We start from the raw sequence: 13,856 nt of genomic DNA, 5'->3' as shown, positions 1-13,856 counted from the left end.
AGTCATGCTTACACAGATGTGTGCAAGTCACAATGATAGTCTGCTGTTTTATCTAAGAGTTTTGTTAAATTCAGGACTATGATCAACTTTTTTTTCTTTTCTTTTCTTTCTTTTTTTTTTTTTTTTTTTTTGATAGCAGGGATTGAATTCAGGAGCACTCAACCAAGGAGCCACATCCCCAGCCCTATTTTGTATTTTATTTAGAGACAGGGTCTCTCTGAGCTGCTTAGCGTCTTGCCATTGCTGAGGCTGGCTTTGAACTTGTGATCTTCCTGTCTCAACTTCCCAAGTCACTGGGATTACAGGCATGCACCACCATACTCTGCCTATGATCAACTTTTGATTCACCTTGATGTGTAGTATGAGGTATGGATGAATGTACATGGTACATAACCCCTCAACATACTAAGAGTTAAGTCCCAATAAACTCATCATAAGCTGAAAGCATCTGAAGTCAATGATGCATTCAATGCACATATCAAACCTCAGGGCTTAGCCCAGCCTGCCTAAAGCAATCTCGGAACACTAACATTAGCCTATTAGTTGGGCACAATCGTCCAACACAATGCCTATTTTACAATAAAGTATTAAATATTCCATGCAATTTACTTAATACTGAAAGAGAAAAACAGAGCAGCCCTATGGATGTGCTCTGGCACAATTGTAGCATTGACAAACCATAAGTCAAACCAGTGCTCACTGGGGACCATCTGTATTTGGGTCTGTCCTAGATGCTATGGCTTTTGTTTTGCATGTTGATAGCCAATTGTTCCAGCACCATTTGTTGAAAATACTATGATCTTTTCTCTAGTTGCTCTGGTCTGAACAAATCCGTGTGTGAAAATTCTAACCCCCAGCATGAGAGTATTAGAAAGTGAAGCCTTTGGAAAGGGAACTAGGCCCTGGGGGTGGATGGAATTAGTGTCCTAAAACAGGCCCAAGGAAGCTTGTCCACCCCCTCCTCCATATGAGGACACAGCAAGGAAGTGCCATCTCTTTGCACCAGGGAACAGGTCCTTACCAGACAATGAATCTTCCAGGACCACAATCTTAGACTTCTAGACTTCTCTAATATTATAAGAAACACATTTCTGCCATTTATAAGCCACCCAGTCTAGGGAATTTTTGTTGTAGCATCTCAAGCAAACTAAGACACCGGTCCACTCTCTTCTTTGTACCTTTGTCAAATGACATGAATTTCTGATCAACATGCAGAGCTGTCTACAAAGGCCTTCCTTGACAGCTGCTGCTCAATTTGAGACCACATACACTCTTTGACTCAGCCGTTCCAATTTGACAATTCAGAAATAAAGAAACACAGGCACAAGCACATGAGGGTATGCACAAATCCTTACAACACACAGTTTACAGGGGAAAGGTAAAAGAGCAAGGGACTGAACTTACACACCCCCTCACAGGGAAATGAAGGCCTGAGTTGCAGCCGGACTCTACCACAAACTTCTCCACAGGCTCCAAAAGCAACAGGCTGGAGCTGTATGGATTGATCATAAAAGGCCACTTAGTCTGTGGACGTCATTAGGGCAGCCTTAGACAACGAGTACACCAGGCTACCAAGAATTCAAGTCTGAAAACAGCCAGCAGCCACCACCCAGCCCACGGCCCGTTCCTAGGGGACAACAGAAGATAGGGACATAGACCGCAGTTGCTGCTCCCCACCAGGATGACACTCACAGTAGAGGAATGGCTGGCCCATCCCGCTATACAGTGGGTGGTAGAATCTGTCACTCACAAAGAACCTGTGGATGGATCTAGTCTTGAGGAAGAGTGGCAATTATGGAGCCCTTTTCTCCGGGCAACGTGGCACCCAACCTGGGCACTCAGGCCCACAGGCAATACACCCTGGCCCCTGGGAACACAGCGGGCACTCAGGAGGCAGCACGGCTTCACTGCATGCCGGACAGCTCAGCACAGCAGAAACTGTCTCATGGCAGTCCAAAATTAAGATGCCGGAAGCACCACACCCATCCAGGGGCTCTAGGGAAGAACACTTCCCACACTCTTCCAGCCCTGGATGGGGCCACAATCCCTGGCACTCCTCGGCTTGTGGCAGCCTCTCTCCATGCTCTGCCTCCATCCTCATGTGGCTTCCTAAACATGATCTCACTTACCTGACTGCATCTACACAGGCCTTATTTCTAAATAAGTTATATTCATGACACCAGGGGTTAAGACTTCAATTTATCTTTCGAGGGGACACAGTTCAACCCATAGCAATGAGTAAAATATGGAGACCTAACCTGGTTTGAACCCTTAGTAGCAAGTCAAAGGTACAAAAAATGGAAGTCCCAACTAGTGTACTACACAGGCTTAAGCAAATGCCAGAAGGTGGTAATTTTTCAACCTGAACTGTTATTAGAAGGTAAATTCAGCAGCCACTTAATGAACCAAGTCCCTTCCATCTTATCAATCCAGCCTCCTAGCAGATGGCTTCTTGGCTTTATCATTTGTTGCTTCAGAATCACTACATGGCTGTTGCAATGGCAGACATGACGGCTTCGCTCACAACAGAAGGAAAAAGAAACGGGGGTATTGAAGGCTCTTTCCTCAAGAAGCTTCACTTGAAGTGAAGCCATCCCTAATAGATACTCTCTTGTAGGCCAACATTTAAAAATGGTTCCTGGCAAACCCGAGACCAACTATGATGAGATGGTCATGGCCAGGCTGGACCACTCTCCCAGACACTAAGGCCTGACCATCCTTGCCCTGATCAAGTTAGAGCTCAGTTAGCAGAGAAAAAAGTTAGTTCACAGACTCAAGCAATGAGTAAAATAGAGAGACCTAACCTGGATTGAACCTGAATTCTCGGGGAAACCATTATATCATCCATAAATGAGGGGGGGGGAAACAAACCTGGACTTTAGAAACGTCTCAAGAATAAAAGGGCTCTGCGTGATTGATCCAAGAGGCTGCTGAGGATCGTGGCCCCTGCAGCCAGCGAGCTGGACAAGAACCCCAGCTCTGCCTCCACACTGGGAGGACAGATAAGAGCCAGGGATATAGTAAGTGTTTAGTAAAAGCTGGATGCTCTTGCTATTTTTCCTAATAGTACTGCTAGTTCCACAAAAGTGAGTCTTGAGGAACATCGATAATATTTCTTGATTTTCTCCATAGAAAGGGAACCTGAAAGGGAACCTGATGGGAAAGGAAAGGTAAAGATGACACTAAAGCCATTGGCAAATGCCAGCTCACCCGGCAGCATCGCTGGGCCATGAGGCAAGGCTGGCCCAGGACCTGGGCTCTGACAGCACTTCCTCTGCTGGCCCTCTGGGCACCAACATGCCTGGGAATACTCATTGACTATGTGACCTTCCTACTGTCCCTAAATGGCAGCAACTCTGTTTTTAGTGGCTTTTAGAATGACTTAACCAACTCAAAATATCTTTTGGAGCAGTGGACTCTCAATGGCAGGATATACATGGGACTTGCTAATGGTCACCTTCAGCGTGACATCTGCTATGTACAAAAGTGAATGCTTCGTCCTGACCTGAGATCATTACCTGGAAGAAACTAAGTAAGTGTTAGGGGTCACCACAAACACCCACTTCAAGGATAGCCACAGCTAGGCCCCTCCAAAACAAGGACCCAAGCGGTCAGACCACAGGGTGTATAGCTGCCCAAGCCCAGGGCCACCTTGCAACCCCATTTGGGCATATGAGACTGACAAAACTAAACTCCCAATTGTAAAGGTCATTACAGTCAGGGGACCACAACTTCCTGTAACTCAAGAGGAAGGTGCAGTGTGGGACAAGCATAGGTCCTGTTCTTAAAGTGACCAGCCCTGACAGGTGTGCCCCTATTTATTGAGCACTTACTGTATACCAAAATCTCTGCAAAGTAGATGTCTCCATTTTATAGACAGGGAGAGTAAAACTCAGAGAAGTTTAAAAAACGATGCTGAAACATTGCAAATAAGCAATTGAGTGAAAATTATTTATAGAAAGGCAGTTCTGTTTTTTCATTGATTTTTTTTAACCAAGTGACTCCTGATTCAGGAAAAAAAACTGGCTAATAAGGTCATTGCCAGAATGACCCTTATGCAAGTAAGATCTTAGTTGAAACATATGGGGAAGAGAAGTCCTGGGCCATCAAGAATGGAAAAGAGGACTTCTGCCCCATGAGGGACCTACGTGGCATCAGCACCCAGTGGAAGAGCTCACTGTGACATTGGGAGTCTTGGAATATGCCAAAAGCACAAAGCCGGTCTCCTCCTGTTCCTTGACACCATCCTTCCCGTCTGTGGCTGAGGGGTGGAATCTAGCAAATACACTGTGATTCCTTATCACTAACTTTGATCAACTGGGATCAAGATTTGTTTTTTTAACATAACTGATAGGAAAGCAATTTCACTAGACTTTACAGAAGTCTTTGGACAAACATCTCAACTATTTCTTCTCGCTCTACTCATATAAAGCTCCCGTTTAGATCAGTGGCCCTGGGGACAGAATAGCACACTGCAGCCATTGAGCATTTCTGGGCTGGTTTTATTTGCTGACCACTAACAAGCCCCTGGACTGCTGCTATTCATGGAGTAAAAGACTCCCCTGGAAGGCAGCCTGACCTCCAGGAGCTGCAGGGCTGTGAGGGGGCTGACTCTTCCAGAGTCTTCCAGGGCTAATTTTCAGGACAGAATGGAGTCTGTGTGCAGAGAAAGGAGGAGAGAGATAATCTGGAACATCAAACAAAATGCAAAAGTTGCCTAACACTCCAAGATAACCCAGTGCAGTCAACATGAAAGAACCATTAGGCAATGGGTAACCAAGGGGCAGAGTTTTCCCAGCACTTGCACTTTGCAAATTATTTGTTAGAGATTTTGCTGATGAACTTGGAGAAACCAAGTCAATGACATAAGACAGCACTTTACTTCTGAGAGAGACTAAGGCTCCCAATCAATGAAACCCCAACTTTTCTTCCTCTCATTTTTTTACAGTGTTACTATTATTATTATTATTATTATTATTATTATTATTATTATTATTATTATATTATAGTGGTACCTAATGGTAGGATTTGTTGTTACATATTATTCATGTACACCACAGAACAATATAACTTGGTCATCAGTTTTTCACAATATAACTTGGTCATCAGTTTTTCTTTATGAACAATAAGGACCGATGCTTCATGCTTACCTGCAACCATATGGGATGAAAAGGAAAGCAGAATCTAAACAGATTTGGTCAAACACCTGTGCCTGGGTAAGAGAAGAGCTTGCTGCTTTCTAAGCAGCTGCTCTGGAACATTCCTATCATCTCTCCTTCCCCACGCTTTGTCTAAAATTGGGATGACCACATATGGGATCCAGCTTGATTAGCAGCTTCCAAGGTCTCCATTCTGGATAAATGGCTGTGTGCCTCAGCTGAAGAGAGTTTCAAAGGCACCTGGGAATTTCAGCCTAAGTATGATACAGAGGTTTATTTCTCCCAAAGATCAGGGACACCAAACACAGGGAAGCCTTTGCCCAACACAGGCAACTGCACCGCTTCAACAAGAATATGAGAGTAGCCTCTTGGAGCCAGCAAATCAGCTATTGCGCTAATTCCGTTGGTTCATGGCACCAGCGGGAACACGTGTGTACAGCATTGCACAATGTCTCGACCTTCTGCACCACAGTGAAGTGGAGAGAAAGAAGGCCTAGAGCCTTCTTTTCTGTCGGCCTGAGCCCAGGCAAATCATTTCAACTCTCTGGCCTCCAATTTCTTTATCTATGAAATGGGGATAAGAACGGTTATGGGGGATAAATGAGCTCAGTAATTCAAATAAATTCAACACAGTGCCACACACACAGAGCACACTCCATAAAGACCAGCCATTCTCTTCCTGTCCCTGCTGGGAGTCCCTGCTGTCAGTTTGGTCTGCCTGGAAAAGTATCAGATTGGCCAACATTCTCCCTCTGCCTGATGAGCCAGGTCTAATGGGCTGCAGCTGACGTGTTAGAGGGTTCTTCAGTGTCACTTCTCAGGGGAAAAGTGAAACCGGCGTCATCATAGAGAAATACATCTAGAACAATCCACGCTCCAAATCAAGACAGGGCAAGAGCGAGACCATCCTGGGGAAAGAAGTCCTCTTACCTTCTAACTCCTCCAACAATATTTAGTTAAGAACTTCAACCTTCTTTATCAGCCCAAAGTTAAACCAAAAGAAAGGTCTTTAGGATGTGGTTTTTCTCCTCCACTCCCTCATCTCACCCTCTTTTGGAAATGCCAGTGCACAGGCCTTGACCAAAATAAAAGTAAAGAAGGATGGGTGAGGACAGCATGGCCCCAGTGGGAAGCCAAAATCCAGCCTCAGGGATGAAGTCACACATTCTGCCATGGAAAACCCGAATCTCGGGAAAGACAGGCAAACGATTGCATTGGAGCCTTTATTAAACACCCCGTGAAAAGACAGTTTCATAGACTCCATGGTTAGAATTTGCTAGAATTTAAATTTATTTCCCATAAATTCTGACACTCAGCTCCACCTTATTCTTAAATAACGATGACACTGAGGAAGTGTGGCCTCCTTTGTCTGGAACTCAGTCTTGTCTCATCTTTCTCCTGCTTGTCTCCTTTCCTATCCTCCATAGAAAGCATCTAGTAGCTCACTGAAGACATTTTCTCTGGGGAAATACATGGTCCTTATGGCAAAGTCCGCCCACATTTGGCACAGATGGGTTTGCTACTTTGAAGGGATCCACCCAGCACAACAATTAAGCCAATCAGGAATCCAATGAAAAATTTTAAATATCAAGGTCAGAAGTAATCTGGTCTCTATTTTAAAAAAGCAATACTGAGCCTTTTTCTACTGAGAAGTCCACTTTACTTGCCTGAAAAGAGCTCGTTTCAAATCTGCTTCTTTAAAAATTTATAACCCTACCGAGTCCCTGCAAGGTAAAAAAAAAAAAGTTCACTGTGCAGAGAAGGTGAAAAGGGAAAATTTCATATTTACATTTTTAAAAATTGGGGTGGTATTTTAAATCTTCACATTCCTTTTGATCCTATTATATGTTTAATGGCAGAAGCTCCCGGCCAGGGCTCGAGTGGGATGCGACACAAGTTTTAACATTCAAGGGAGCAGATGAAGTTGCTGCAGTCCCTGTGACTGAATGAGCAATCACCCGGCTCAGCCCTGCTCAGGGCAACAGGTCCCTTCGCCTCTACTGGATTTGGGTCAAAGACCTAAACCTCATATCAGAAAATATCAGCCTCATTTTTTTTCTTGGCAATCAAGTGGTCAATGATAATGATAATCAAATCTGATCAGAGAAACCCTCTCCTGGGCCCGGGAATCAACTGCCACATTCAAAAGCCAATTAGTTAAAAGGTGACTCTCTAGGCAAAGCCATGCCACACTCTCGTGGAGCCTTCGAATCAGCATCGCCCCACAGGAACTAGCAAAATCAACTAGGAAAGGACGTTGGTTCTTTTTTTCTCTCACCTTTTTTTGATTTCTAGGTATTTATACAATCGATTGATTTCTTGATCCCATTTGGAAGCTCTGGAAAGGCTTCCTTGAAGCATTTTCTTCATTGCAGCTTGTCTCAGTTATAATGTTTGTATTAAAAATTAATGAGAAAAAAAATGAATGAGGTTGCATGAGAGGAGGGGAGAGGGTGGGTCTTATACTGGGGAGGGGCTCCCATCTATTTTTCCCATTCAACGCCATTTCTAATGTGCGTCCTTGGCCTGGCATCTGGACTTGGTAAAGCAGCCTACTCACTGAGGAATCCGAAGCGACCGTTTCTATATGATCATGCCTGAGGGCGAAGGGGAAGGAAAAAATCCCAGACAGGAAACAGAGACCATGACAAAGACAACCACAAGGAATGTAAATAAAATATTATTACAAGCAGCTCACTCACCACCTCACTGTCACGGCTCCCTCCCCGAGAAGCCAAAAGGAAAAACATACAGGTCTACAGATTCTGTGTTTTTAAGAAGAGTCCAGTGGCTGGCTGGGAAGAAGCCATGAGTGTGAAGATTTTTCCCAGTGGGCTCACTTGGACAACCTCAAGCCTTGAGATGTATTTTTTAAAAAGAAACGGGTTCACGAAACGATTTAAATTTGGGGATCTGAAGTGGAGACTAGATCGGTAAGTGCCTTCCAACAGTGACTGGATCTTAGTGATCAGCCCTGTTTACCAGAGTTTTTGAAAAACCTAAAACCATGCTCTTTCCACATGGCACCCTGGAATAAAACAAATTCACTGCAAACACAACTGCAAAAACCCAGACTCATGCCAAACGCACGTGTGCACATTTCACAGAAGAGCAGGGAAACATTTCAGTCAGGGAAAGATCTCCAGGGGGGACTCAAGCCAGAGCTCATGCCTGCCAAGAGTCACGTGCTCCAGGGCTGACAGGACTCTCTAAGTGAAACAAGCCAGTAGGAATCACTTCAAGAGATGAAAATCTACAAACTCCTCAGAGGCACAGATCACCAGGCCATAAATACCACCTCCAGGAACTGTGACCACATCTCTGTAAGGACTTCCAAAAGCTACTCTCTGCTCTTGGATGGGAGTCACCACCTCCCATCAATCATTTTGCTTCTTTGAAATCAAAATCATGCCTTGTTCTAGAGGAGGAATTCAAATGCACCACTGACATCTGGTGCCACTGCCAAAATACATTTACATCACCTTGTGCCAATTATACTGGGCTCACTGCTGAGGTTCACCTAATAAGACAGGGGTTGTCAGGAACCTGGTCACCTACCTCTTCATCTTCAAAGCCAGCAGCAGGTTTTCTTGCTTATTCTGTCTGAGACCCCAAGAAACTGGTCTGGGGGCTTTGCTAAAGTGAACATACTCCCCAAAAATCATGGCCAGGGAGACTTGGAATGGAGCTGTGGGGCATCTGTTTCTGCTAAATGCAATGCCCTCTGCAGGTTAATCCTTGGTATGAGGACTAACAGGCAAAAGTTGGCCTGCCCAGCGTCTGAGGGACTGTCTCTTTGGGGCTTGGAATGTTCATTGAGGAAACCGCCCAAGCCAGCCTCCTGGCCTCTCTGTCCTAAGTTTTCAGGGATGCTCAGCCTCCAGTGGTGCTATATTTTACCACTTAAACACTTTTTTAAAGTTTACTACAAAACAATATGGCTCTGAGCCTGCCCAAAGTTTAACTGCAGGATTCAGTGGAGAGTAGCTGTCTCCCTGCCACCGCAGCCCCCCCCTCCCCCCCAGAGAATATTTTTGGGCAAAAGGCAGTCATCGAACCTTACAGACCGGGCCATCCCAAGACCCAAAGTGTCACTGAAGGAGTATCACTGGGAAAAATATCCCTCTTTCTGATTTGAACCCGCTCTTCAACTCCCTAGCTTTAGAAGAATCCAAATCACAGGCAGTATGGCATTTCAGGACCAAGCTATGAAAAACTTTTGATGGGATAACAGGGGACTTAACTATTCCTGCCTGAACTTAAACTTCTGACTTTCAAATATCTGGAGGAGCTTGGATTCAGGGAGAGATGAAGGAAGAGAGCCAATGAATAAGGGGAAAATAAAATAAGTAGCATACCATGACCAAGCCAAACCAAGCTTGACATATCCAAATTATATTGGCAAATGGTTGCTTTCACAAATCATTTGTTCTGTCTTTCCTAGAGACAAAAAGAAAAAAAAAAAAATCTGGATTCAAATAATCCTAATCCCAGACCAGTGAATTGTGTCAGTGGAATGCAATCTAAAATTGCTGCTCAGAAAACCCAACATTATTTATACCAACTCGCACACAAACACCTCCAAGCCCAAAGTTGTAACGCTCCAAGCAGTGTGGTCCTGGTTTCATCATCCCCTTACCCTCGCTGGGTACCCGGCTCTGGGTGAAGCCAACAGCATCCAGTTCCCATGGATGCTTCTTACAGGGCAAATCCCCAGCAAGTGGGCAGCGGCACCACCAACTGGGTTCCTCCAGCCGGTCACCTCCTCCTCCAGGCTGGCCCCCGGCCTCCCGGGTCTCCTTACCTGCAGGCGCTCGGTGGCCGGCTGCCACATCTTCCAGCCGTGGGGTTTGACGGAGGAGAGGCTGGCGAGACTCTGTGAATCGCGCCGGGGGGTGAGGGGCTGCAGTCCCGCTTTCACATCTGGGGTCAGTGTCGGCGGGATGTGCGTCCTGGCGCCGGCCACCGCTGCCGGGTGGGCGCAGAGGGCTGCGAGCTGGAGGAGGCGGCGCGGCGCTCTGCTGCCGGCAACTTGTGGGCTCGGCCGCGCGCCGGCTGTCCTGGCGCAGCTGCTAGAGGATTGCGCAGCTCCGCCCGGGCCCGCGAGCGCACGGCGGCGGCGGCGGCGGCGGCCGCTCCCTCCTCCCCCCGCCGCCGCCGCCGCCGCCGCCGCCGCCGCCGCCGCCCGGACCTGCGCGCTCTGAGCATGCCCGGGGCGGGCGCCCGGGGCCCACGGCGGGGGGGGGGGGGTCGGGGGCGCAGACCCAGCAGTCCCGGGACCCTGGCAAGGCATGAATGCCGAGGCCAGAACAGGGGAAGCCCCACTGGTATCGGATCTGGAAAGGGGGACAGCCTGGCTGGGAGAAAGGGCCTGGGGACTGTTGGGGGAGGTGGCTTCTTATAAAAGGCAGGCACCGTCCTGGGGGTTCCAGGCTTCCATTCAGCCGGGATCTCAGAAGCGCTGGTGACATGCCTGGCATTGTGCTGGAGAGAGACTTCCATTCATTCTTCCCATTCGACTTAAGTGGGCACCTATTATGCTCCTGCCCTTGCGTTGGGTTCAGAGAATACAGTGGGGCAGAATATGAGAGCGTGTTCCTGCTCTCCTGAGCTTGCATTCTAGTGGAGGAGATAGTTATGATGGAGGAAACACATGAACAAGCCGTTGCTATACCCAGTGGTGATAAATGTCAGGAAGAAAATATAACAGGGTGGATGTCCTAAGAAGGGAAGAGTAGAGCTTCCGAGATCAGGGCCCTGGGGAATGCCCGTTGTGAGATATGGAAGAGGAGAGGGATCGGCAAGGTGAGGGGTGAGAAGGGCAGCACAAGCCCCATCAGCCACAGGACGCCTGAGATCCACCAGGTACTCAGGAGGCTCTGAAACCCAAAAGGAATCCCAGGCTCCCTGGCCTGAGCTCACAGGCTAGTGCTGGCTGTCCTGAAAGACCCCACCACCACCACCTTCCTGTGCAGGCCCTGCTCTCCCTATCCTCTGGACAAGTCAGCTAGAGAAATGTTAATATTAGCACCGTGGGGATGAAACAAATGAGGCTTGTGGAGTTTGGATCACTTGTCCAGATCACAAAGCCAGTAAATGACCTAGAGAGTGCGCACTCAGATGACTTCAGTTCATGTCCTGTGCCTCTCCCTCTGAAAAAGACTATGGAAAGAGAAACCATCTGGGGCTGGGGACTCAGGGGAGCTTGGTGGGACTGGGCTGGCAAGCTGAGTCTGCAGGGCTAGTGAAGAGTGTGCAAGAAGAACATGGTGGGAAGAGCTTCCAGAACCCCTAGGAAGGAATAGAGAAGGATAGGAAGAGAACAGCCCCAGGCTTCTGAAAGGCAATTTCCAAAGGTCAGCAGGACTGGCAGGAAAGGGTCCTGAGAGCATTCCAACAGAGACACCTGGACCCTGACCTACCTGTGCAATGCCAAAATAAGCACCCGTGCCTGTCCATTTCCCTCACCCCCAGGTGCAGTGATATCCAGGGATCAAAGTACTACAGAATCCAGCCCTTAGCTCATGGGGTCATTCCAGCATCTATCATAGGAATGGAAACCCCATCTCTCAAGGCTTCTGGAGTGCATGGCTCACAAAGCCCCACAAAAGAGAGTGGCCATGTACATCCAGGCTCCAGGCAGCTCCTTCTGGATGGTACAGTCACTACGTGATGCTGCCCTGCAGGCAAGTCCAGAACCCTCGTGATCTCCAGGAGCCTCTGGCAAAGCCACAGAGCTGTATCTGAGGAGCTGGTCTCTGTCTCCCAGACATCCAAAAGACCTTGTCCTGCTGCCTGAAAACCACTTAAACCTTCTCAGCCCCTTCTGTAGCTCCTGTGCTTGCTCTGAACCTCCAGTGCATCCCTTCTCCTGAGGTATGGCTGCCAGCCCCATCTGGAAAGGTGTCTTAGATATTTGCTGATGTGATTTCTGTTTTGAGCCAATATTCTTCCTTTTCTAATAATGCACCCTGCACACCTGCCACAGTTAGAAAATTTGTGGTGAAAATAACAGATCTCTGAGCCCCCACTTCTCTAGAAAATCCAAACATACATCTGAAACCTCCCAGGAAGCTAAAATGGGAATATTCGGTTGCCAGGGATGTCTTCAGACTTAAGCTTTGAAACCATCCTTAGTTGCTGATGCTTCCATGGAAAAGTGATTTTGTTTTAAATAGCAGTGGGATGAGATAGCAGCCTAAATTCAAATCGCATTAGAGCATTAAATCCTGTCTTCTCACCTCTGAATGTAATTAATTGTTATGACTCAGTAACACAGCTTTTAGTTTTGAGAATGGTGCTATTTAAAGAGAAAGGCTTCAGCTCTGGAGATTGCTTTCGGTAACCAAGCTGTTTGCAAAAACAGGTTTGGTGAAGTAGAGAATGTGTTTAAACTCAAATGGCACTCCTGCCTCAACTACCAATCAGGGAACTAGGTGAGAGGAGGGGACAGGGGACAGAAGGAGGCTGGAGGGAAGTAACAAGAGACAACCTCCTGCCCAAGGTTTTGCTCCCAAGTTTTCCCATTCAGGAGAAACCTGCAATGGAGGGTGAATGAAACAGAGACATCTACTGGCTAGAGGTGGGATGTGCATTTATTTGGATGCCACCCTACTCTGCTCTGTGACATCAGAAGCTCACCCTTTCATGTGATTCAGAGAATGCTGCTTTACAATGCAAACAGGTTTGTGCTGAGAAAGGAACCATTTTTGAAGTAAGCAAGAGGTATTTGGGTATCATGAGTGAAAATACTATGCAATAAGAACGTGCTTAATGTCATGTACTTACAATTATCTAAGCAGGTCTAATCTTGTTAATAAATTCCTTTTCAAGGAAAATGACAAAAGAAAATTAAAAAGAATGACAAAGTCCACATGAGCTATAAACACAACATTTGATACAGAAAATAATTACAACCATCCGTAGAAGTTTTATTAGGACATATTTAATCTAATGCATGGTGCTGAGCCCTAACATAAACAATCTACATATCCAAATCAGGAGAATGGTGAATTGAATCAGGGTCCCAAAATATCAAAGGAATATGAAAATATTAGGCAGTCATTAAAGAGTATAATTATGAAGTGTAGCAGCAGAAAAAAAGTTTATGAACTGGATTTTTTTGAAAGTATGTGAAAATGTGCATAATATTAGTATATATATAAAATATATACATCAACCTCATTAACATTGGAAATGAGCTGGGGGAGATTTAGGTGGACTCCTGGCCTTCCAACTGTTTATTAAAGTGACAAATTTTGGCAAGCCATTTGCCTTGCTGAACCTCAGGTTTTTCATCTGCAAAAAGAATGATTGTGCTACTCAACACGTGAGATTATTGGGAACTGTGAGTTAACATATACAGCATGCCTGGCACATAGTAGGTGTGCAGAAAATATTAGCTTTCATCCCCATTACGTTTCTCCTCTTTTTAACCAGTGAAATCATCAAATTCTCACAAAGTAGCCTATGCTTCCTGGGGATAAATCATTTCCATTTACAATATTTGTAGATTTCAATGATTTGATATAGTTTCTCAAGTAAAAATAGCAGGCCACATTAAAGGTCATTTACAATTCTAATGTAAGAAGATAGCCAGCAATTTATTATGGTTGTATATTTAGCAGAGCAAGCATTAGAACTTTCTTCTTCTTTTTTTTTCCTTTTTTTTTATTGGTTGTTCAAAATATTACAAAG

General features: G+C 46.0%; 1 protein-coding gene across 1 annotated transcript in view; it reads right to left on the bottom strand.

The window, feature by feature from the left end:
- The window catches only part of Pid1 (phosphotyrosine interaction domain containing 1), a 223,338-nt gene extending 213,058 nt beyond the window's left edge, over positions 1 to 10,280 (bottom strand). Inside the window, exon 1 of the mRNA XM_076865968.2 lies at positions 9,964 to 10,280. Within this exon, the coding sequence (XP_076722083.1) occupies positions 9,964 to 9,993 (30 nt within the window). The 5' untranslated portion in view covers positions 9,994 to 10,280. The remainder of the gene's footprint in view (positions 1 to 9,963) is intronic.
- Positions 10,281 to 13,856: the final 3,576 nt, after the last annotated feature.

This window comes from Callospermophilus lateralis, chromosome 9, assembly GCF_048772815.1.
Source record: "Callospermophilus lateralis isolate mCalLat2 chromosome 9, mCalLat2.hap1, whole genome shotgun sequence".
Classification (NCBI taxonomy): domain Eukaryota; kingdom Metazoa; phylum Chordata; class Mammalia; order Rodentia; family Sciuridae; genus Callospermophilus; species Callospermophilus lateralis.
This window is presented reverse-complemented; position numbering and strand designations above follow the sequence as displayed.